This window comes from Alosa sapidissima, chromosome 17, assembly GCF_018492685.1.
Source record: "Alosa sapidissima isolate fAloSap1 chromosome 17, fAloSap1.pri, whole genome shotgun sequence".
NCBI lineage: Eukaryota > Metazoa > Chordata > Actinopteri > Clupeiformes > Clupeidae > Alosa > Alosa sapidissima.
This window is the reverse complement of record NC_055973.1, coordinates 31,964,266-31,988,914: the sequence shown is the minus strand read 5'-3', so window position 1 is coordinate 31,988,914 and position 24,649 is coordinate 31,964,266. Positions and strand designations below refer to the sequence as shown.

General features: G+C 43.6%; 3 protein-coding genes across 8 annotated transcripts in view; 1 reads left to right on the top strand and 2 right to left on the bottom strand.

Annotated features, from left to right (window-relative positions):
• The window catches only part of apoob (apolipoprotein O, b), a 6,821-nt gene extending 4,853 nt beyond the window's left edge, over positions 1–1,968 (bottom strand). The window contains exons 1-4 of the mRNA XM_042068653.1: positions 1,882–1,968; positions 802–903; positions 468–587; positions 104–136 (exon numbers count right to left, since the gene is read on the bottom strand). Of these exons, the coding sequence (XP_041924587.1) occupies positions 104–136; positions 468–587; positions 802–903; positions 1,882–1,932 (306 nt within the window). The 5' untranslated portion in view covers positions 1,933–1,968. The remainder of the gene's footprint in view (positions 1–103; positions 137–467; positions 588–801; positions 904–1,881) is intronic.
• Positions 1,969–2,655: 687 nt separating this feature from the next.
• On the bottom strand, positions 2,656–10,632 carry klhl15 (kelch-like family member 15). 6 transcript variants are annotated; one of them, XM_042068258.1, is made up of 5 exons: positions 10,172–10,632; positions 9,714–9,822; positions 9,181–9,290; positions 7,828–8,536; positions 2,656–5,570 (listed from the first exon to the last, which is right to left on the bottom strand). In XM_042068258.1, exons 3-5 carry the CDS (start codon positions 9,198–9,200, stop codon positions 4,461–4,463), a joined length of 1,839 nt encoding a protein of 612 aa, XP_041924192.1. In that variant the 5' UTR covers positions 9,201–9,290; positions 9,714–9,822; positions 10,172–10,632; the 3' UTR covers positions 2,656–4,460. The 6 variants fall into 6 exon arrangements, with proteins under 6 accessions (XP_041924192.1, XP_041924191.1, XP_041924193.1 ...); XM_042068257.1 differs by having other exon boundaries at positions 9,714–9,801; XM_042068259.1 differs by having other exon boundaries at positions 9,714–9,801; positions 10,396–10,416.
• A 3,512-nt stretch (positions 10,633–14,144) lies between these two features.
• Positions 14,145–23,995, top strand: eif2s3 (eukaryotic translation initiation factor 2, subunit 3 gamma). Its single transcript, XM_042067452.1, has 12 exons — positions 14,145–14,273; positions 14,962–15,025; positions 15,287–15,414; positions 15,530–15,651; positions 15,752–15,846; positions 16,539–16,697; positions 19,005–19,139; positions 19,247–19,341; positions 19,771–19,915; positions 20,527–20,696; positions 22,950–23,122; positions 23,615–23,995. Exons 1-12 carry the CDS (start codon positions 14,205–14,207, stop codon positions 23,676–23,678), a joined length of 1,419 nt encoding a protein of 472 aa, XP_041923386.1. The 5' UTR covers positions 14,145–14,204; the 3' UTR covers positions 23,679–23,995.
• Positions 23,996–24,649: the final 654 nt, after the last annotated feature.

Below are 24,649 nucleotides of genomic sequence, written 5' to 3'. Positions count from 1 at the left end.
CCACAGGCAGGTCAAGAACAGATTAAAGTCTAACAGCCAACTACTGCTGGTTATTGTTTAATGACTGATAAAAGTCTAGACATATTGCATGTGCTGGTCATACCTGGACTTTCTCCATTGCAGTAGCACCTGTTTGCTGAGGAAAAATGTGCACAAATGTCAGTGAACAGTTAAGTCAAGACGGGTGCAATATCTCCCATATGCAACACCACAATATCAACTAGAAATGCAATATCTCCCATATGCAACACCACAATATCAACTAGAAATGCAATGTTGCTATTGAAGTGTTTAGTCCAGACGGGTGCAATATCTCCCATATCATATGCAACAACAAAAACAACAACAGCAAAACAACAACAAAACCAGAAGACAACTGCCCGCTGCTGGGTTGCATCTGGGCCCCAGCGTTCAGCCGAATGAGCACATGTCCATGGTGATCAAGCCAAACCATAGCTGGTGCCCACCTGGCACAGTGATGTGTAGGGCTCCGCCGCCTTCCTCAGCGTGGTGATGCCCTCCACCACATGCCCAGCCGCCGGCTCCTGGTACTTCAGCCGCGTCTGAGGAGCTGTGTAGAGGGACAGCTGCAGAAACAAGAAAAAAAGAAACAAGGTTATCGAGACAGGATGCCGCACTATGTATACACAGTTGCAAGATTACAGGAAACAACATGGCCTGCTGTGGACATCTTGGCACGGTGTCTGCACTTCAGCACATTAGGGAATTGATAAGATGGCCTACACTTTAAGTTCAAATATTATTAGTCTGTTCATGTGTTTGTATGAGAGAGACTCTTACTTCATCGATCATTAGCGTGTCTTTATTCTGCTTATCCTCACTGGCAGCAAAGACGGTCCCAGACATCATACCAAGAACAGGAACTGCCATTGGCAAAGCCACCTGTTCAGATGGAGAACACAGGAGAACTGTCAAAGTTAGGGGGAGGACAAAATATCAATACGACAATAGATTCATCTTTATTAATCTTTTGCTATGTACTGAGTATTGGAGAATCGCTGAATATGTGTGAACATACTTATTTAATCAGGTTATGGTTATGGTTCTTAGCAGATGGTTTTATCCAAAGCCACATACAATAGGCCTGCAATTATACCAATAAAATAACCATTATCATTGAAAATCAAAAATGTTAAGCAGCCATATGTTTACATAAAAAAATAGCCTAGTAAGAATTGCAATAGAGTAAATCATTTTAACAGAATGGAAACAACAGCAAATCGACACTGATTTGTAACCATAACCGTGTAGCCCTGAAGGAGATTCTGGTTCACACTGGGGCATTACCAATCTACGCTTTTGATACCGAAAATGACCAATGTGTCCACAACGTCCACTGACATTGCCCATTGCCCATGGCCTAAAATGAAAATGACCATACATCTCCAAAATATAAATTATATAAATAAATACATTATATTAAGGGTCAGGACATGGGCAGAATATACTGGATGTAAAAGGCATTTTGATTAGGTCTGTCTTGAGAATCTAAGAATGCTAAATATTTGCAGCTTTTAAGAAGTGCACCAACAACATACAATGGATATTGATACTATCGAAAACGCCTCCCTGGATTTGCAGACCAGGAGACAAGCCAAGTTGATTATGTATGTTAATTACAAGCGTCTCTGGCATAAAGGTCTCAAGCTAGCGTTTTCCTTTTCCTCGTGACTTTGACGGGACATCACTGTGAGATGAGAGTGGAGGGTGATGCTAACCGGCTAACATACCTAACATCTATTCTAACAGGATCCCCGCCTTACAAAGGTCAAAAACCACAGCATATTTGAACTGATTAATATGGCCAGACATTCATATATTTCGAATATCACTTTTCCCCCAAGGCTTTTGCTACATTACCAGTTTTCCGACGTTTGACATAACGTTGGCTGGAAGCTGACGGTTCATCATCTTGAAGTCATACGGCAAGCATAGTAGGTCAGCCCATTCTCGTTTTCTTGTTTATTTGACATTCATGATTTTGATGTTCATACCAAATCCAACAGCGCCACACTGTGGACAGTCTGTGCCTAACAGTCGAAAGCCTCTTGCTGACTAAAACGAGTAGCGTACATTTTTAAATAGCCTACACAGAGCGTTTTTGAAATGATTGTCAACTAAGATCAACAGTTGTCAACAGTCACATTGAACCCCCTGAAAACATCTATGTAAGATTGTGAGGGGTCTTAGCCTTCTTATTTCAATATTCAGGTGATTAACTTGCAAATACACTGCATTGTAGGTAGGCTACTCTCTATTCTGGTCAAAGACTGCTGAAATTTGAACTCAACAGTCCATCATATTCACAACTCGCTCTATTGCTACTGAAGATACATTTTTGATCAAAATTGTATTGCTTGGCCTGAACCATTTCATTTGCTCCTAAAAGTAGAGCCAGCCAGGGCTCTTGTGAACACCCGTTTTTGGAGAGAGAGAGAGAGAGAGAGAGAGATGTTGAAAATAAACTGTACTTGAATTGTAAACCATCCCTTTAACTCAAAGGTGCTTGTTCAGTTGCCTATTTGAACAAGGACAAGATCCATACTTCATATTGGCTTCCTCCATCAATACAAGTATAGATTTATATACAAATCCATTCACTGAACCTGATAAAAACACACTCAACTGAGAAGCTGAACAATATGAACATTTATTTCTGGAAAGAAATTACAAAGTGTCCAAATAGTAGTGAATAATTATGTTACCAACATGTTTCTTTAAGCAACTTGATTTTGCTTTTTTTTCCTCAGATACAGTTACAGGGTGATGTTCTACCAGTACTGTTTTTTTTTTCCAACCTGCAAAGGGAAAAGGTGACAAGTTTAAAAAGCTAACAGCTGTGCCCCCGAGTAGCCTATTACATTTTGGTCTGCACAGTATATAGAATTTGTCAAAGACCGTTATTTTGGCATATCTATGTACATGACACTGACAGAACCAGGAAGATCAGATGAGAACAGGTTAATCTCCAGACGTCACGGCCGCTTGGATGACAGGTGTAGGAAGAGAGGAAGAGAGGAAGGACGGACAAAACGCACACAATGTCATAAATATCATACGAGTCCTCTAATCCACTTATGCTGATTATAATCGTCAGTAGAAATGATGGACTGAGCGTGACATGGCAGGCTGCAGAAATGCTAATGTGCTTTAGCCCTTTAGCTCGTGGGGACAAAAGTGATGGGAGTCAATGGGATACAGCAGCTGGTTTCTGTTCAACAGATTGGGGGTGGACACCGCAAGCGGCCGGACCCACAGAGAATAAATAGAGAAGGGGACAAAATAGCATAAATACAGGCAGCAGAAGTTACAACCCTCAAATGATCAGTCCCTCTCCCACGTACGGGCAGCAGAAATGATCAATCCCTCTCCCACGTCCGGGCAGCAGAAATGATCAGTCCCTCTCCCACGTACGGGCAGCAGCAGGAGTTAAGACCCTCAAATGATCAGTCCCTCTCCCACGTACGGGCAGCAGAAATGATCAGTCCCTCTCCCACGTCCGGGCAGCAGAAATGATCAGTCCCTCTCCCACGTACGGGCAGCAGCAGGAGTTAAGACCCTCAAATGATCAGTCCCTCTCCTACCTGCAGTCCAGTCAGCAGTGAAGAACCCAGTGTTATTGCAGTGTTGACACCTCAAGAAGTGCAATGCTTGTCAACAGCATTTTCCCCATCGTTTACAAGAATATATCAGCTGACATCAAAAAAGCAGCCAGAGAAATACAATGGATAAATTAACGGGGTAGTGTTTATTTCCTCTCTCTTGTTTGTTTTTCATGAGATTGGGTTACTGACCAGGCCGAGGGGACAGGATGAATTGGTTGAAGCTTTGGGATAGGCTTTCCTGCAGATGTTTGCATATACACACATACCTTTCTCTAACATATACCCTCTCACTTCCCCAAACACATAGAGCGCTAGATGACAGGAAGTAAGAATGATGTCACAGGAAACAGGATGAGAGGGGTGACATCATGTAGTGGACAGGGAACATGGAAGTTGGTTCAACTGAGTAATGCACCAAATAAATAACCCAGAACCTTTTTTTGTTGTCCTTTATCTCCCTTTTCTGAGAAAGCTAAATTTGAAAATGGCAAGATGGACCAATAGCCGTGGTCTCCCTTGAATCAGTTAAGACTAAAAAGTATGCTGTTTACTGGTTGTTCTTATGTTTTCTTTCTTTCTTTTTTGTTTCTTTGTTTGTTTGTTTAAATAAGCACTGGCCTACGGATTAAACGCTTCATCAGTAATGTAGTATTATTTTTCACACCTGTAAACGTTTTCTGTTCATTGTCCTGAAAACAGATGGTGGAACTAGAAAGGAGGGAGGTGGGGGGGTGGGGGTGGGGGCAGGAAGAGGGTCGGACGTCCGGACGCCCTCCCTGTCTCAGCTGCACCGCCTGACGTGTTCCAGCACATACTCCGGACGCCCTCCCTGTCTCAGCTGCACCGCCTGACGTGTTCCAGCACATACTCCGGGAAGTGCAGGCTGCACACCTGCAGCCCGTCCAGTTTGCAAGGCATCCTGGGATACTCGTCCTCCTTCCACTTGTTTTCCTCCGGGTCGAACGTGAGGATGGAGTCGCTATAGTGGCCGTTATAGCACAGGCCGCCCAGCACCATGATCTGCTTGTCCAGCACCGCCACGCCGTGGCCACTGCGGCCGATGGGCATGGACGCCAGGATGGTCCACTCGTCCGTCTCCGGGTTATACACCTCCGTGGACGGGCAGCCCTGCGACTCGAAGGAGGCGCGCAGGATGACGCACACGCCGCCGAACACGTAGAGCTTCCCGTTGTGTGCGATCATCTTGTGGAAGCAGCGGGCGTAGTTCATCTTGGACTTGTTCTCCCAGCAGCTGTTGAGGACGGGCGTGCGGCGCGCACGGTGCTCTGGCGCCCCCTCTCTGCTGGGGTCGAACACGCACACCTGCTTGGAGGTGGACGACGAGGTGATGCCGCCGGTGATGTAGAGCTTGCCGCCGAGCACCGTGCCCTCATGGCCATACTTGTTGACCGGGTACGGGTCCACGAACTCCCACTTGTCCTCCACGATGTCATAGCGCTCCGTCGAGTAGAAGGTCTCGTCCCGCGTGCGGCCCGCCACCGCGTAGACGTACTTGCCGATCACGCCCACGGCGAACTCCGAGCGCGGCACCGACATGTCGGCCATGCGCAGCCACGAGTTCTGCCGCGGGTCGTAGCGGTACACCTTGGACGAGGCGTGGAACTCGCCGTCGGGGCCCAGCTCCTCGCCGCCCAGCAGGAAGACGAAGTTGTTGACGATGGCCAGGCAGTCGGGACGCAGCGGCACCTGCGGGCCCTCCAGCTCCCACCACACCTTGGGCCGGTGCAGCAGCAGGATCTTGCTGTTGACCATGCTGTGGCCGATCATGCCACGGAACACAGCGGTCTGCGGACGCACCGAGCGGATCCGGTTGGACTTGGTCATGGCCAGCGGCTGCTCGTTGACTTCGTGGAAGTAGTTGAGCGCCTGGTCCACTTCCTGCCGCAGCTGACGGGAGTACCGGTAGAACTCCGAAGTCTTGACCTGGGCAACGGAAGAGAGAGAGAGAGGTGAGGGACAAGCTGCAGACCAACTGACCAGCTGCAACTGGAACATAGAAATATGCAAGTCATCTCGTCTTGATAAAAAACAATACTCGGCTTTAGGCCTTTGATGTCGTTTTAATTTAGTGCAACTGTTTACATACTCTCTCTGCAACAGCTGAGTGCAACACCAAATAAGCATGGTTTGCCCTTAAGCTCAACAACACTTTGATGCTGAGGGCGTTGATAGTCCAGGTATGTTTCTTTGACAGGGGTGTTATTATCCTCTGAAGGTGATGTCATTTCTACGACATCAACGAGGCACTCTTGAGACCAGGCTCTGCAATGGTCACTTTGGGTCATTGCATCTCACACAGGAATTTCTATTTCTAGATAATGTCTTTAAACACAGGTTGAACTTGAAGTAGCCAACACTCTAGGTAGGTCGATTATGTTCTTGAGCATTGAAACAATGTCAATGAGCGTTTCCAAAAACCCAGGAATATGTCCTCAAATGTCTTGCCTAGTCCACACACCAAAGATGATACGTTTACTACAGAAGAAGAGTAGGAGAGGAAGACAATATTTCAGTTTAAGGAGGTCAAATCAAAGACTTTTGAGGCAAATTCCTTAAAAAATGACACAAACTGATTAACGACTCCATCAACAACAACTTATTTATAAAGCGCTTTCCAACAACAACAACAACAACATATTTATAAAGCGCTTTCCAAGGCACCCAAAGTGGGAACCTCACTAACCACCAGCAATGTGTAGCACCCATCTGGCTGATGTACGGCAGCCATTATGCGCCAGAACGCTCATCACACACCAGCTTGAGGTGGAGAGTGAGGGAATGGATGAATGAGCCACCAAAATAGTTGCCGATTAATTTAATAGTTGACAACTAATGAATTAATTGATAGATTCTTGCAGCCCTCCTCTCAGGGTCCGGAGTATATCATATCATATATCATTTTTTTCCTTGGTGGAGAAGAGGAGATACCACTGTCGTGATAATGACCCCACAACTATGATTTAACTGGTTGGGGGTCACAGAATGGAAGTATTGTTGATACTCTATGTGAGACGGCCATTTTGAAATAAGTCACATGGGCAAATGTCTGGTGACTCATAAAGGTGACCCATGGTGACTCATAAAGGTGGGCAATATAGACCTAAAACTAATCACGATACTTCATTAATATAAAAATAGAACCATTCCCAACTGTTTTCTCGGCCACAAATAAATCACATCCGCTTACAACTCAAGCTTCTGCCATGCTTGCTCTTGTTCCACCTGCAGACTGGCATCTTGCAGCGGATATGTAGACATGGCATCAACTAGCCGATACGACCCATGTAGACATGGCATCAACTAGCCGATACGACCCATGTAGACATGGCATCAACTAGATGATACGACCCATGTAGACATGGCATCAACTAGCCGATACGACCCATGTAGACATGGCATCAACTAGATGATACGACCCATGTAGACATGGCATCAACTAGCCGATATGACCCATTCACAGGGAGGAATAGCGCCACCACATGACACCTCCCTAGTAGTGCTGCACAATGCACTGATACTACAAAGGTATAACAATGGCCTGAACATGTTATAATACCCATACACATGTTAAAATACCCCATTTCATAGATACCGTTACATTAACAATGATATATAAGTTTTATTTACTTCTAGTGTTATTAATTATATTACTTCTATTATTGATGTTTGATTGAAGGTTTTTGCCTGGTATTGTTTCAGCATTGATATTCAATTCAATTCAATTAAAAAGGGCACGGGGAGTAGCCCAGTAACCCTCCACACGTGGCCATAATGAGACAATAAAGGCCATACACACCTAAAGACGGGATGCATTACTGTCTAAAGTGCAATGAAATGCACTGGACAGTTCATGTTTAAAGGAAATTAAGTTCCATTGAAGTGCTCAAGTGCAGCAGTATCGAGATATTTACACCAGCGACAAAACACTTCAGTTCCGCGCCCAGTTTAGCCTACCTGGAAGGCATGATATCGTACCAGGTCATAATTCTGGCATTGTAACACGACACTAATCCCTGATATCGTACAAAGTGATAATTCTGGCATTGTAACACAACACTAATCCCTGATATCGTACCAAGTCATAATTCTGGCATTGTAACAGGACACTAATCCCTGATATCGTACCAAGTCATAATTCTGGCATTGTAACAGGACACTAATCCCTGGCCTTCTGACTGACCTTCTCAAACACGTTGGCGGGCGTCATGAGGCAGAAGCGGAGGTTCTGCACCACGGCGTCAGTGTGTCTCCAGCGGCGGCGGTCGTGCCGGAGCCAGGACTGCACGGCCTCGTACAGCTCGATCTCAGGGAAGCGGCTCAGCTTGTCGCTGTCCAGGTACGCCATCAGCTTCTCCAGGCTCAGGTAGGACAGGAAGTCGGGCCGCGCCATCAGCGGCACAAAGTTCTCCAGCAGGAAGTTGTCCAGCTGCTCCTGCACGCCCTCCACCCCCACGCTGAAGTCCTCCAGCAGCCGCATGACCTCGGCGCAGTTGTCCAGGCAGATCTTGGCCAGCAGGAAGGAGCAGCAGAACTCCACGGCCTCTGTGAGCTGGACGTACATGGCCGCCTGGAGGATCTCCTGGACCGTGGGCATGCTCAGCTCCAGCGAGCCGTAGTACATGAAGCGCAGCACGTGGCCGAAGCCGGCCGCCGTCAAGCCCTTCATGTGGATCTTGTCCTGGTCGCGCTCGCGCATGTCGGCGGTGAACATGACCCGGAAGTAGTCGCTCTGGGTGGCCAGCAGGGCCTTGTGCGCCTGGAAGTGGTGCTCCTCGATCAGCAGCGTGACGTCCAGCAGTAGACGCTCCTCGTACAGGGCCCGGAAGCCGGACGACACGCTGCCGTCGTGTACCTGGGAGAGGTACACCTCCACGTCCCCCATCACACACCTGCACGGGCCGGTCGGAGGGGCAGAGTTAGGAATGTTGCCATGCTGAACACACACTTTGACATCCATGTGCATACAAACACACTCACTCACTCACTCACACACACACACAATAAAAAAAAAAACAAGCAAGGAAGGGAATCATGCGATGATCTAATAGAGTAGAGAATTCCCACTAATTCCCACATCTTGGGAATGGCCGTACGCTGCATTTGTTTAAGGCTTGTGAATATATATCAGAATATATATCATGGTCGGTTCACCAAAACAGAGGCAGCACACTAGAGAATGCTAGCACAGCAATTAGAACTTAGAGAGAGCGCCAACAAAACCCAATGCCTCTATGTGTGTGTGTATATGTGCGTATGTCTGTGTCTGTGTGTGGTGTGTGTGTGTGTGTGTGTGTGTGTGTGTATGTCAGAGAGAGAGTGCAAGAGAGAGAAGAGAGAGAGAACTTGATGAGTGTGCACTGGCGAGACTATACTACTGTTAACACCAATGAGGAAAAAAACCTTGTGAGACCTTGGAGACATCGAAGCCTCAGCAATTTACAATGGGGAGCTGCTCGAAGCCAAACAACCTTGGAAACACACACATATATGCACACACTATCCTTCTCATACACACACACAAACACACACTCACCTCTGATTGGCCACGGGCATGTCACGGGGGGGAGGCCGAGCCAATCAGAGGACAGTGCCCCTTGTGCCCGATGAGAGAAAATCAACTTGCTCTTTTCAGGGGTGATTCACCTGAATGACAAACCCGAAGACAAGCCCCAGCCAAGTAAGCGATTTGGAAACACACTAGTGAAATTTATAGGGCAAACAGATTTCAGAAATGATCGTGTCAATTTACAAGCAAACATCCCTAGATAAATTTCATAGATGCGAAGCTGAAGCCTCAAGCCATGAACTTTCAAAGAATCATAACAGCACAGTCTGACCTGGACCACAAGTGAAAAGGAATAAACAGTAGTAAGCTACACTGAAGCCTAAGAAATTCTGCTCAGGCTTCAGGAATCTGAAAAAAGGTTTAACTGCCATTTTTCAGGCCTCTTAAAAAATGTAATATCTGCAAATGAAAATAGATGGGTGCCCAGGAGAGACTGTAGCGACGTGAGGATTCTGACAAGCGAGCAGTTTTGTGGGAGAGGGGTGTTTTGAGGCCTGTACCTTTTGGGGACGTCCTGGCCAGTCGCGGACTTCGCTGACAACGCGCTGAAGGGACGCTCACATTTCCTCAGCTTGAGTTTCCCCTGCTCTGGATAGGGGCACAGAGAACCTTCATGGGGAAGAGTGCATTTTGACGTACCACTGCAACAGGTGAACTCATAACTCAGAGAGCAAGGATTCAGTAAAGGAATGATAGCATTACGTCAAGTGCAAGGCACTGTGCAATTTCTGATACAAAGGATAACCTACGCGTTACAAATGACCACCAACAAACCTGTGTTGGCTAGTTTGTAAAACAATGTCGGTAAACTTCATATTACATTAATTGAACTTAAACTGGGGTAGCGAATCGGGACTACAAAAAACATATGTAAATGTGTATACGTAAACACATGTGCTGGCATAAGAAGACACATTTATCTGGTGCTAGTACAGTGAGAGCACCTGTCATAACATACCTTTTACAATGGTAGGCGCCAGCTAGTTAGCTTACAGATAAGCAATCCTCTAACGTTAGGCCACCGACACAGGAATCTGCCTTTCTCGTCATATTTTATCGCGTGAATTATCAACCGCTAGTGATTATTGAAAATATGGTTGTAATTTTGCAATATAGCGGATACCCGAGTTTGACGAACAACACATCAATCAAGAGTATTGTCTCTGCACAAACTAGCTCTACCTCGGCGATGCGACTCCACACAACCCCTCTTCGACCAGGGAGCTCGAGGTTCTTCTGACATGGAGTGCCGGTGTGTATCCCAGATCAAGGGAACAAAATATGAAAATAAATCATCAGTGCCGCTTCGCTGTCCATTGGTGTCACTCTACGTCTTTCCATCAACGTTATTTATGTAGGATAATAAAATTGTGTCCATCTAATGCATCCATCGCCAACATAGACGCCATATTATTCTCTGCACTGACGTAATTTCCGCAAGTATAGCTCATTCGAACGGAACTGTAAACAGGCGTTGGGGGTTGTAGAAAGGACCTGAAAATGATCACTCATCGTGTCTATCTATCACCGCCTATGTCTCAGCAACATCAAGGAAGACTCTTTTACTTTTTAATGTATTCCCTATTTTGTGTGTGAAGGCTGCCCGCCGTTCTCTGCGAGTTTGTTGTCCATAGTCATTAAAGATGCTCCCACTGACCACTGTCAGTGAAATGGGTCAAGTGCACCTCGCAAATCTGACAGCCTGTTTGCCCTGCATGGAAATTTCATGACTTAACTGATAGACTGTTATTGTCCCTGCTGGCATTTGGATGCAGAAGGAAACAGATCAAAGCGTATGGGGGGAAGAATTATAGAGACAAACAGAGTGTGTGGCCCATGGCCCACAAGCTGAAATTGCCCAAATGCACCCAAAAAGTAATTGGGCTTGGTGGAGCAATTTGATCACCACAAACAGTGAAACACTACATGTTAAATGTTTCAAATCGTGTTTATCCTGACGTAGTGATAAAAAAAAGCCTTTGCCATGAAGGTCATGCATGTTTTCTTATAGAGACTGACCTCACAGACAGACAATGGGAATTTCACCATAATTTCCAAAACAGAGCATCGTGCTGACAAACAGGCATCGGCACTATGAAAATCAGAATAAAATGTGAAGTGGCTGTTAGAAACATGTTCCCTTCCCTCATTCTCCACTCCCAACTTTGTTGTTGCACTGAATTAGCCTACAGCACAGCATAGGCTACTGATAGAAATCACAAAACTTTTATGTCGCTTTGTACCTAGGTATCTAATATTGGCCCAGGAAAAATTGACTCATGGGGTATATAGTAAAGGCCCTTATAACATCTAATGTTATTTTCAGTAAATAAAAAAGTAGAATTGTGGAACATTAATTAGTTAGGCTAATGATGATCCTGCATGTTCCTAATCTCAGTGGTATCTTTGTGCCACTAGTGCCACTCTTTGTGCACAGTTGAATTTCCCCTGGGGATCAATAAAGTATCTATCTATCTATCTATCTATCTATCTAATTACAAAAACTGTATCTGCATTGAAACAGACAGAGCCTGTGTTAAGTGGTTCAAAGTGTCCCCACTTGGTGGTAGTATTATCCAATATCTACAGTGAGAAGAACTCTCATATGCCGCTGAAGTACTATTGGATACCCGAAAAACCCGAAATGGTAAAAATAAAATCAAAATGACTTAACTTCATTTAAATAGCATTAACATGTCAGATGGAATGGTGGAGAGCACTGTACAAGGATGAAATCACAAAATGATACAGACATGTTCAGGGCCAATGGGGTCCAAGTGTGGACCCAGGTTTAGTGAAGGACGTGTAAGGCGTTAGATACAGGTCTGCAAAAGTGCAATATGTACACGATATGATACATAGATGGTATAAATACAAGTTTGAAACCCAATTGTTGAATCAAACGACGACAACCTCAAGAGCCCAAGCGAAAATCACACAAGAGTGTTTAAGGTAAAAAGGAAGGCATGAACAATGCCCTGGCCACATCCCCTGACAATGTACGCAGGCCTATGGAACCCCCCACAAAAGGCAGGAATAAATTAATAAATCAATTAGGAGTGGGGTTTGGAGATAAGGAAGGCATGCAAAATATACAGTTGTTGAATATTGACCTTTCTGACTGTTTTGCCTTCATTCATCTCAGGCTTTGGGTTAAAAATAAATAAAATGGACAGGGTTTGTATTAACTTTGAAAATATTTTAATTATACTGATTAGGGGTGTATTACTTATAGAAATGACAAATACATGCAAACTAAACTAGAGACCAATGACAACTCTTGCTCCTATCTGAGCTTTGAAAGCTACCAGATGACCATCACAGTGACTTGGCTGGTGTAATAATCTGAACTGCATTCTATCCGGTTCAGTGAGGGATAAGGGGAACCTGTAACAATATTCTGACTTACTGATCACTGTGTTGGATCACCTGAAGATGGTTTGCTGAAAAGGGCGCATCAGGAATTGACTGATGTTTCATTTGCTCCTCTAAATCCTCTGTTGATTGGAGAGTCAGAGGAACCAAGTTCAAAGCATCTCTGGTAACCTGGAGTGTATTATGCAGTACTTTTGAAGGAGATCTTGTGTCAGCTTTCAGAGTAGCCTATGGGCAAGAAACTGAGGATAAGGTTGGAAAATAAATCCTTCCACCTTCACGTCCCATGGTGACGAGACGTTGACGCCTTTCTCCCCCTGAGGAGAATGAGTTACAGCCATCTCCCTCTCCGCATCCACAACCCTGATCACCACACTTTCTTGGATTTTTGGAGAGAACACAACCTTGATGATTGTTTACAGAGAGATGTTTTCATCAAGGGCTCCTCTTTTTGTGCGCTATTGATGTCAATGAGGCGCAAGACTGTGACAGTTCCTTGGCTTTTGAATATGCTTTTGCATGCACATTTGACACACGATATGCTATGATTTTAAGAGCTCTCATCATCTTCACCAGCAACTTTTTTGTGCAATGGATCTTTTTCCTTCCACCCAAAAGCATTGGATCCAACACTGGATAAGACTCATAAAGCTTGGCCAGGCTTGGTGTAGCTATAGCAAATTATTATGATAATTTTTATAATTGTGTAAGTTGTCTCAATAAAAATAATTTTAATAGGCCTACAGCGGTACAGGCTGCTGTCAGTTCCTTGGCTTCTGAATATAATGGCTTCTTTTGCACATGCGTTTTTGTTTTCTGGCTGCCAGTATTTGGGAAAAAACGTAATAATAATTCAGTTGTCTCTTCCACCTTTGGCACAACATTTAACACAGATTTTTGGCCATTATTTTAAAGGCTCTCATTATCTTTGTCAGCAACTTTTTTGTGCAATGGTTATTTTCCCTTCCACCCATGAAAGCATTGTAGCCTATCCAACATTGGATAAGAGTCTCATAAATCATGGCCTGCTTGGTGTAGGCTACCTATCATAATAGCAAATTATTGCAAGATAGTAGTCTATTTTTTGTCACAATAAAAAATAAATGTAATACAGCCTAAGTGTAGACTACTCCTTATCTATTCCTAGGTCCATGGGCTGTCTCAGTCAAGTTGAAAAACTACAAATGCAATGTGTGTGACGTATTTGTATAGGAGAAGGACCCGTAAAAGTTTGCGCAGGTTTTTGTTTGAAATGTGTCTAAACTCTAAAGAAAACGCGTGTTCTTCGTGGGACTTACCATTTTAACCATATAATACTTTATGCAGCTACCTTAAGATTTATAAATAGTTATTAGTTCCTAAACAAGCACCATTTTTACATATTTGCTTGGAGCTCAGGATTGCATCATCCGTGCCTGCGCTCTTCTGTTTTTAGTGTCTGTTAAAAACAAAACTGTATGATTTTAAAACGGCAAAGAACTTCAAATGTCTCAATAATTTAATGAAATTCTGGAATAAAATAGATGTTTCTCGTCGTTACAGCAACTAATTAAAATAACTAAAGCAAGCAGCCAGGCGATTTATTTGGACTACTTTAATTCCTTTTTCCGTTCAAGATGGCGGGTGACGAGTCTGGAGTAACGCTGGGCCAGCCACATCTAGCGAAACAAGACCTTGGTAGTTTAGTAAGTGTATATTTTATTTATCTAACCAATTGAAATGTGTCTTGGATTCGGCATAATTGTTTCTTGCTGTGTGAATGTATTCGTTTAGGGGCTAGACTGGTACCTCGCATGCCGGTAGCACATGATACTAGTGATGGAGCTTGTGAGGACCCCATTGATAAAAAGCCGTGGATGGTGTCAAGCTATGTCCACGACTGGCTACACCAGTTGAGCTGTAGCATATGCGCTTTGTTTTGGAATAATCAACAATTGTATTCTGTGTTGTCGTATGTGAAGTATCTATTTCACTACAAATGAAGTGAAACAATATAGCCACATCCATTTCCCCCATAAGATCAGTCGTGTCTAGCTAGGTAACGTTAACGTTAGCGAAGGCGTCAACGTGAGTAACAATATGTTCGACAGCTAACGTTACTCCTATAAATGACATCTCTATATTGTTTTGAATGATTTGTCATTTTTTTATGATAATGTTGGTAAGCTTGTTTGTGTAGATGACATTTTGATTAGCTGGTATTCTAAATAGAGGGGTTTCATATGACGGTGACACCCGACAGTCATGTATGCTCTTGTTCCATGTGTAGTATCAAGATTTAGTAACGTTACAGTCAAAACAGCCAAACAGCAGATATTCTGGTGTGTATTTACAATGTTGATTCATTTTTCTTCATTATTGTTTCTTATTTAGGATGTGAGCACACTAACTCCGCTATCCCCCGAGGTCATTAGCAGACAGGCCACCATCAATATTGGTGAGATACTAAGCAACATTTTGGTAATTCAAAGTAACGAGTAATATGGACTTTGATAGAATGTTGTTCTCTGTGTTCACTGAGCTACAACGATTTGAATTTGCTAGTACTTTAAAACAATCTTGATTAACTAACTATTAGCCATATTTGATTGCTTTCTTTTCTAACATTCATTGTATGTGCAAACTGTCACTGCACAGACAGTAATATTTCCTGTTTTGTGATGTTAAGCAGTGGCTAACCGTGATTGTCATTACCCAGGTACTATTGGTCATGTGGCTCACGGGAAGTCTACTGTGGTGAAGGCCATCTCGGGTGTCCACACCGTCAGGTTCAAAAATGAGCTCGAGAGGAATATCACCATCAAATTGGGATATGCCAACGCTAAGGTTAGTGCAGAAGCCACTTCAGTGATAAGTCGTGCATGTGGTGTAAGAAAGAATGCACTGCATCAGTGCAGCTTACTTAAAAAGTAAATAACATGCCATTTGTTTCCCATTTTAGGTCTACAAACTGGATGACCCCAGCTGCCCTCGGCCTGAGTGTTACAGGTCATGTGGAAGCAGCACACCTGATGAATTCCCCACAGATATTTCTGGCACTAAAGGCTACTTTAAACTTGTCAGGTAGGATTGTCATAGAAGTCTACTCTCACGGAAAGATGATTTTTATTTTTTTTATTATTAATTAGGTCTGCTCTAATGTGCTCTGTGTGCTCTCCTTCAGACATGTTTCATTTGTAGACTGTCCTGGTCACGACATTCTGATGGCCACTATGTTGAACGGTGCAGCTGTCATGGATGCTGCTCTTCTTCTAATTGGTGAGCTTTATATTTACATCACGCTTATGTCAGAATTTCTCTTGATGACAACTGAATTAGATCTAAAAAAAAAAATTCATATTCAATATTAATGGGGTTCTGGGCTTTCCTCTTCATCATTTACCTGCATAACTCTGACATCCATCCAGTTAATCATGGGACTGGGACACTGTATTGCACATTAGCTTTAATGGGGTTTTCCAGTTGAGTGTGGATGAGGGGAGCTGTGCTGTAACACCATGCTCAGGTCTAAGTGCCAACACGGACCCCGGTTTGAATCTGACCTGTTGTAATATCCAGATTCCCCCCATTCTCTCTCTCTCTCACTCATTTTCTGGTACTCTTCAGTTTCATATCTAAATAAAGGAATTGGTAAATGGATGTTGCAATTTTCAAATCGTTACAATTTCATGCCTCACATTCAGACATTGACACACACTCATACACCAATGGCAGAGGCTGCCATGCAAGACACAAAACATGTATATCGGGAGCTCTTTGGGGTTCAGAATCTTGCGCAAGAACACTTTAGCAGGGTCAGGAGGAGCCTTGCTCAAACTGAATGGCTCCTCCGAACTTCCTGAACCACCGCTGCAAAAGGCACTAAAAATACATTGGAAGAAAATAAAGTGCCCTATGAGCATTGTCTGTCATTCATGAACAAGTTGGTGACAAGTCGGTCTTCTTTTTAGCGGGGAATGAATCCTGCCCACAGCCTCAGACATCAGAACATCTGGCTGCCATCGAGATCATGAAGCTGAAACACATCCTGATCCTGCAGAATAAGATTGACCTGGTAAAGGAGAGCCAGGCCAAGGAGCAGTACGAGCAGATTCTGGCCTTTGTGCAAGGTATGTCCGTCTGTTTGCTCATTATCTGGTGTGGGTCAGGACTGGTAGTGGGTTTGGGTCCGTCTGCTTGCTCATTATCTGGTGTGGGTCAGGACTGGTGGTGGGTTTGGGTCCGTCTGCTTGCTCATTATCAGGTGTGGGTCAGGACTGGTAGTGGGTTTGCGTCCGTCTGTTTGCTCATCGTCAGGTGTGGGTCAGGACTGGTGGTGGGTTTGGGGTTCGATTTCGAAAGGGATGAAATAGTACAGCTCTAATTAACTAACTCTGATGAGACCAATGCTTGTATTAGTGTAGGCTAGTTACTGTGACAAAATTGTCACTTGTAGTGATGTCTGTTTGAAGGTCAGCTGATGAATGGGATTCCAGCCTTCCTCAGTTTTTAGAATTTAGTCAGTATTGATGACTGATGCAATGAGCGAGTCAACTTTCATTTGACAGTATGTGGTTTTGTTACACCAACCTCTGGCTTCTGCTCTGGCGTCAGGGCGAGTTGTCCTCAGGCTCTTTTGTTTCAATTGTTTTCCTAATCTGCCATGATGTTGTGTAAATCTGTTGAGCCTGCGCATCGCTTGTTTAACGGAGGACTGGAGGCTATCTGAAATGGCTTAGAACTGGAAATGAAGGAAGTCCACTACCGCAGGGATGTTCAGCCAGTGGCCCGCCCCAGTGGCCCACTAGTGATCTGCGGAGCCGTTGAGCCTGGCTCCTGACCACCAGTGGCCACCGTTGAGTTTGAGTTGAGAATTTGCGCTCAATCACCTAGTTTTTGTCCAGTTTTAATGCAATCTAAATGGCTGGAAATTACAGGTGAATATTAGAGATTTGTGTCGTGGCAGTCATCGTGTATACAGGTGAATATTAGAGATTTGTGTCGTGGCAGTCATCGTGTATACAGGTGAATATTGGAGATTTGTGTTGTGGCAGTCATAGTGTATACAGGTGAATATTGGAAATTAGTGTCGTGGCAGTCATTGTGTATTATTACAGATGCATATTGAAGATTTGTGTCTTGGCAGTTGTAGTGTATTATTATTTTTGTGTCATGTTTCTGTCGTGCTCTATCGTGCACACGGCGCAAGGTGGTTCAAAGCGCAACGCAAGGTGTATTCTTATCTTACACCCAGTCAGTGACGGATTTTGCGCTATGCCCTCCACTTTTATTAAACCTTACGCCCAGGGGTGTGGTAATTAGCAACATAAGTTGTGGTCTGGTTCATGATCCAAAATTCCAAGAAATAATAGAATAACCAAGAAAAACCTGGTCTATAGCGAAAGGCGCATATAAAGCACAGCTGACTTATCAGCACAGCTGATTATGTTTGGATAGAAATTAATAACATTTAGTTCTAAGGAAAGTTGAGCAACACCCAATTTCCGACGGCTTTCAAAGCAGTCTAGTCTTGAATTTCAGTGTCAATCAAAAGAGAAAGCAGCTAAGATCAATATGTTGCATGGCAACAGGAAAGGCGTGCCTTGCCAGTCTTCCAAGGGCTTTCAACCAGTTATATACGGTCAATGGCTTTAAACCAAGCTTATTTTTGCAGTCATCTTTTTCTCAATTTATTGATTATTGTGTTGTCTATAGCATTTCATAAAATGGTCAAAAATAGCTGTTTCCCAAAGCCCAAGAAAATGTCCTAATATATTTGTCGTCATCTCATAGATATTCAGTTTACATTCAGAGTTAAGAAACCAGAACATGTATAGCTTAATGCCTGTGCAGATTACACAAAAATTTTGCCGATTTTGTCATGATTTTGTCGTAGCAGTCAAATTTTCAGTGTCGTGCCGGAATATGAAAGGTCGGGAATGACGCCAAAGGAGGAACGTGCCTTGTAACGTGACCTATTCAACGACCGGCGATTTATTGTCTGTGACGTTCCATGACCAAAAGTCTAACATGTTAGAATTTTTGAGGAATCTCCTACGACTCCACGCGATGGGTAGGCTACAATAGGCTACCTGATCTTGTAATGTGGCCAATCTCCTGACCAAGATGTTTCAAGAATTTTTTTGTTCTCTGATTGCCTAGTCTGACATGGTCAATCGTATAAGACCATCGGTGAAGACAAAAATATGTAATCTGCGTAGACCATAAGAACATTAAATTATTTTTTTTCTTCTTGGCACTGCAATTTATTTAATAATTGATTACTTGTTGCAGCATAAAGTTATTTAAAGTTCTAAAACTTCATTTTTACATACTTAAATTTGTTTAGTTTGAACCTTAATTATCTTGTCGGTTCAGTTTTTTTACTTCAAGTTGTGGTTGTAAGATTAACATAAAATGCCTCCCATCCTTTTCAGGCACTGTGGCAGAGGGAGCCCCCATAATTCCAATTTCTGCACAGCTCAAGTACAACATTGAGGTGGTTTGTGAGTACATTGTGAAGAAGATTCCTGTGCCTGTTCGGGACTTCATCTCTGAGCCCCGCCTAATTGGTAAACACTCTCATCATGCCAGTCTTATTCCTGCTTGTGTTTATGTTGCTGTGTGTAAACGGTATGCTGTTTGCAGTCGGTATCAAGCAAGGCTTTTCATTTTGCAGTCATCCGATCCTTTGATGTCAACAAACCCGGCTGTGAAGTAGACGACCTGAAAGGGGGTGTGGCCGGTGGAAGTATTCTGAAAGGAGTGCTGAAGGTAATAATAATAATAATAATAATAATAGGTGAAGGCACTAAAGTGTTATTTCAGCTAATCTGGTTTAGTTTTAGTAAATGCTTCTTTTCCCCATGCTCTCCTTCCTTTCAGATTATCGTCTTATCTCCCTAACATTAACACATTTCTAGGGGTGCACCTGAATCTCTACTGTGGTATGCATTTGGCCGTGTAAGACCTGGTAGCGTAATGACACATGTTAAAGGTTTATAGGAAGTGGGCAAGTTTTGCTTGGCTACGGTATGGCGTAGGTGTCTCCTTTCCTGTTGAGGAGTGAATTCTTTTCCTGGCTCCTTCTAAAACTCTATGTGAAAAATCTATAGTTTCAGTCTATGGGAATGATCCCTGAGGGTAATTGTCACATCATAGTCCGGAATGTTCTAATCATATATTTGTGACCGTACTCAACAGGTGGGACAGGAGATCGAGGTCAGGCCTGGTATCGTCTCAAAGGACCATGAAGGCAAGCTGATGTGCAAGCCCATCTTCTCCAAGATTGTGTCCCTTTTTGCAGAACACAACGACCTTCAGTATGCTGTGCCTGGTGGCCTGATTGGTATGTGTTTTATTGTATGCTGTGCCTGGTGGCCTGATTAGTATGTGTTTGAATTACTTGTCTGTCTGTGCCATCCTTGATACTTGAAAGCATCTTGTCATTGCATCCATTATGTTCTGTTTTTTTTATTGATTTTTTTTCAAAATCGTTGACTTACATCATCAATGCATCATGTTAAATAGTTGTGTTCTCAGTATTGACAAAAAAAAAAATCATGAGTATGACCTTAACCATTGGGCAATTCCACGGAAAATGGACTTTTTGTCACATCCATAACGCCAGTGAAATGCCTTGCCATTTGTATGATGTGAATGATAACATTTTTTGTGCATTTTTCTTATGTACATTCTTCAGCCAAAAATAGCAAATGCTCAAATTTCTTGTAATCATTCACATCATACCATACCATCACATTTTATTGCCGTTATGGATGTTACAAAAAACATAATTTTCCATGGAATTGCCTCATAATCGAGCCGCCCTGATCCTGTCTGCAGACTTTATTGTCGTTGCCGTGCTCTTAACAGTAAAGTGCTTTAACCTGCAGTTCAGATTATTGTTGGATGCCCCCTGCTGACACTGATTCTCAACACTTGCTTTGCGTCCCCAAGGCGTGGGCACTAAGATCGACCCAACACTGTGCAGAGCTGACCGCATGGTGGGGCAGGTCCTGGGTGCCGTCGGAGCATTGCCCGAGATCTTCACCGAGCTCGAGATCTCGTACTTCCTGCTGCGACGGCTACTGGGCGTGCGCACTGAAGGGGACAAGAAGGCGGCCAAGGTGAGCGTTGAGACTCTGTCACAGGAAAACTGTGCCAATGCAAGCGCCTGTCTGAAACTGCGGTATGACAAATGAGCAAAGACTGCTCTCAACATCAACCATGGCGATGCATTGCGTTCTGTAGATGGCCGTAGACGGCCATATTTGCAGATAAATGTCACTTGTTCGGCTCGTTTATGCTTGGAATTAGTGTTAGTGAGAAATAGACGTTGTACATTCTAAATAAGTCCTTAAACACCAAAACATTGAAATAATGTGTGAGCCAATTATCTAATGATAGCAAGCTAACTACACTCCACTACCAGCTAATGGCGGTGACTGGTTGTTGACCTGTCAATCTGGCTTCAGTGTATAAACACCCCTGACTGTCAGCAAAACCCATGGCAAGCGTTAACACATGTACGTGAGAGTACTGTAATTCCCAGTGGACATTTCAGCTCTTGGATTGAGTGTGTGTTCCTGATGTAACCTGTGTTGTGTTGTCGCCTGTGTGGATCAGTCCGCTACCTGCCTGGGCTCCAACCTGCAGACTTGCAGCACCTTGGACTGGGAGGCAGGCGAGTTAGCAAGCAGGCCAAAACCCATGGGTCCTAGCGCCTGTTGCTAGCATGTCTCTGAAGGCATAGGGGCGAGGGTTTACGTACATATTCCCACCCCAGCTGGCTACTGTTACACTGAACTCTGTATCGTTTGAGACTCAGAAGGCATATCTCATGGAAATGTGCCCTCCATTGATTGAATCCCTCAGGAGGAAGAGCGCCAGCAGGGTTTTGGGAGAGACCTGGGTCAGGCCAAGGTTGCGGTCACTACGTGTCTGTGTTCTTTGGTGAAACACCGAGCCCCAAACTGCTTGAAATAGGATTTTTAAGGATGACCTGTGGAGGCAGTACAGCATCACTAGATAAATGCAATTACATTTTCAGTATGCTACTACTTTCTGTAACACTTTTGTTTGCTGTTAACAGTTGGATGGTTTATGCAAAGTATGTTTTGGCTAAATCCATTTTAGTTTAATTTTTATTGTTGGATAGTACCCAGATAGCAAAATCAGATCTGCAGATATCGGACAGAGATGTTCACAAGTCATTTTTTGGAAGTCTGAAGTCTTTGAGGGGCAAGAGTGGATGTAGACTTGTGACAGGCAACGTATCAAGTATGCTTTAATGGAGCTAGCTTCATTTTGTTGATCTTCTGCTACTCAACACATCCCTCTAGCCCTCGGACCTGGTGAAATATTAACCCAAGTCTGTCGCATCATATGGCCAACTAAAAAGATGCAATCTGCCTGTTCCCAGCATTAGCCCGACACTTTGCAATGGTTTTCTTGTTACCTGTGACTATAGTTTAAGTTTATGGTCTCTTTCACATTAGCAAGCGACTGACCCATCTGGATGCGTCTTGAGATGCCTGATGAAATTCAATGTTGTTGAACCGGCATCATTTATCCCTTTCATGTAGCACACCTTGCATGTAGCTGTTCTCTTATTTCATGCGTTATTTGCTTATGCATGTGTGAAGTTGCACATTATGGCAAAGGGAACATACAGCTCCTCATACGTTTCCCCAACGTATATGCACCAATAAAATAAAATACAAATACATGAACAAATTTAGATCTAAAAAAGCAATGGATGAAAAGCATGAAATACAGGTTGTTCACCAGCCTCGAAGCTGGAGTCCAAGTTAAGTCTAAAGTCTTTTGAGGTGGACTCGCAAGTCAAGTATGAAGTCACTGTTTGAGCGATTTAAGTGACTCGACTCGAGTCTCTGAGATCGGATTGCCGCTGATGACTCGCCGCTTCTAGGTCTCTGGACCACTATCGACTATAACTTAACTTAAAAAAAATAGAAAATAATTCACTGTTATTAAAAATGAATGAAGAAATACAGCTAAACAAATGAAAACAGAGGTGTATTGACCACAAGTGGCAACCCACCAGTGGACCGCTGGACAACTGCTCCCTGCAGGCCGACAGTGGTCCGCCGACAGTGGTCCACCGGCAGGTTGCTATCTGGGATTTTGAGCACCAGACCAGTGGTCCACTGGCAGGTTGCTATCTGCGATTTTGAGCACCAGACCAGTGGTCCACCGGTAGGTTGCTATCTGGGATTTTAAGCACCTCAGACCGTTTGGTTCCAATGCCTTATTGTATGTGACAAAACTGTTGTTTGTGAAAACGTGTGGGTTAATCCCTGTGGACTTTCAACAAAGTATCACCCCCCCCCCCCCCCTCCCCCCTTTTTGGGCTACAGGTTCAGAAGCTGTCAAAGAACGAGGTGCTGATGGTCAACATAGGATCTCTGTCGACTGGCGGTCGCGTGAGCGCAGTGAAGGCTGATCTGGCCAAGATTGTGCTCACAAACCCTGTGTGCACGGAAGTAGGAGAGAAGATTGCCCTGAGTCGCAGAGTGGAGAAACACTGGCGGTGAGCGAATCCATTTGTAAAACCGTTTTGGTTCATCAGAATGGACTCCACTTGTTCTCCTTACACACTGTGTTGTTTTACACGTGACTTGTCAGTGGGGAAAGCTTATTAATGATTAAGCTTTTAAGACCACTGCACATTTTTCTGATATCCTACAGTGGCTGAGTGACATTTGATTGAGTTGACATATTCAAAATTAAGAGACCACTGCAAATTTGAATATGACCGTCAACTCATTCGAATGTCTCTCAGCAACCGTAGGATGACATCAGAAAAATGTACAGTGGTCTCATAATTGTTTTCCAGAGCTGTATGCATGTAGCAGTTTATAGAACTGCTGCATAAAGCTTGTACATCATGTGTAAGTCTATGTATCTAAATTAGTGACTGCCTGACTTTTTCTACATGCCAAGTGCCACCTGTCCTGAAAGAAGAGTTTTGTGTGCGTCATGCTCTACCTGTGCTGATGAAACGAATTTGATTGTCTTCCAGTTTGATCGGTTGGGGACAAATCAGGAGGGGAGTGACCATAACACCCACGGTGGACGACGACTGAGACGTCTGCTGAGAGTGTGTGTGTGTGTGTGCGCGCATTGGAAGGCTTTTGTCCCCCATCAACGAGACAACATGCTTATTAAACCATTTTACTACACCATGCAGCCAGTGAGCTGCAGAGTTCAGGGCAAAGGGAGGGAGCTGATCTCTCAAGAGGGGAGAGGGGGGGGAAGGTCTTGTGTTGAGATGAAATGTGATCTTGATGGCAAGACTGGCCTGATTTCTACATGCTACCCAAAGCTAATGGCAGGGTTTCACAGGTTTGACAACTATAGTGAACATCTTTCAATTATATCTAATAAAATGTTTTGGATCAAATGCCTCTTTGTGTTCATACTTCATACAACTGATGACATACAAACTCTTTTCACAATCAAGTTCCACATACCAAGTAATGGAACACAGACCAAGTAAATTGACATGGTCCATGGATGCTTTTCCTGTTAGAAATGAAAATTATGGAAATGGATAAGAGACTCATTACTGGCAATAATTTATGAGCTAAAGCAAAAGGTTTTGAAATATATCTTCATGGGTGCATCTTCTCTGAAGAATGGAACAGGACAGAACCTGGAAGAAGTTGTATTTAGGTTGAAGTGCATCTAATAACACATTTGATATATTTGAAATATTTTATTATTTCACAGCTATAGTGATTTTTTTCTAGTGTGAGTACGGTAAAACAGTTCACCATGAAAACAATTCCATTCACAGGATCATTTTGGAATTCAATCATCTGCATACTGAATCTTGATGGGGTACGAATGCATTTACAAACAGATTGAAAGCCATAAAATTAACAAAAAAAAATAAAAAAGTAATTCTCTCAACGTAAGGCACCTCTGCATACGTATGTTTTCCTTTTTGCAGCGCTCAGCGTAAAACCCACATCGTTTCTATTAAATTTGAATAAATCAAAGGTTGCTTTCACAAACGGTGCATGTGCATTCGCTTATTAAATGCATTGTAATC

Excerpts from the sequence above, each read along its gene's own strand:
- klhl15 (XM_042068255.1), bottom strand. The coding sequence starts at position 10,456 with ATGTCAGAAGAACCTCGAGCTCCCTGGTCGAAGAGGGGTTGTGTGGAG. Across the intron at positions 9,823-10,395 it reads TGTGGAGTCGCATCGCCGAG|GTTCTCTGTGCCCCTATCCA; the intron begins GTAGAGCTAGTT and ends TTCCCCATGAAG. Across the intron at positions 8,537-9,713 it reads GGCCAGGACGTCCCCAAAAG|GTGTGTGATGGGGGACGTGG; the intron begins GTACAGGCCTCA and ends CGGCCCGTGCAG.
- eif2s3 (XM_042067452.1), top strand. The coding sequence starts at position 14,205 with ATGGCGGGTGACGAGTCTGGAGTAACGCTGGGCCAGCCACATCTAGCG. Across the intron at positions 15,415-15,529 it reads TGGGATATGCCAACGCTAAG|GTCTACAAACTGGATGACCC; the intron begins GTTAGTGCAGAA and ends TTCCCATTTTAG. Across the intron at positions 23,123-23,614 it reads AGAGTGGAGAAACACTGGCG|TTTGATCGGTTGGGGACAAA; the intron begins GTGAGCGAATCC and ends ATTGTCTTCCAG.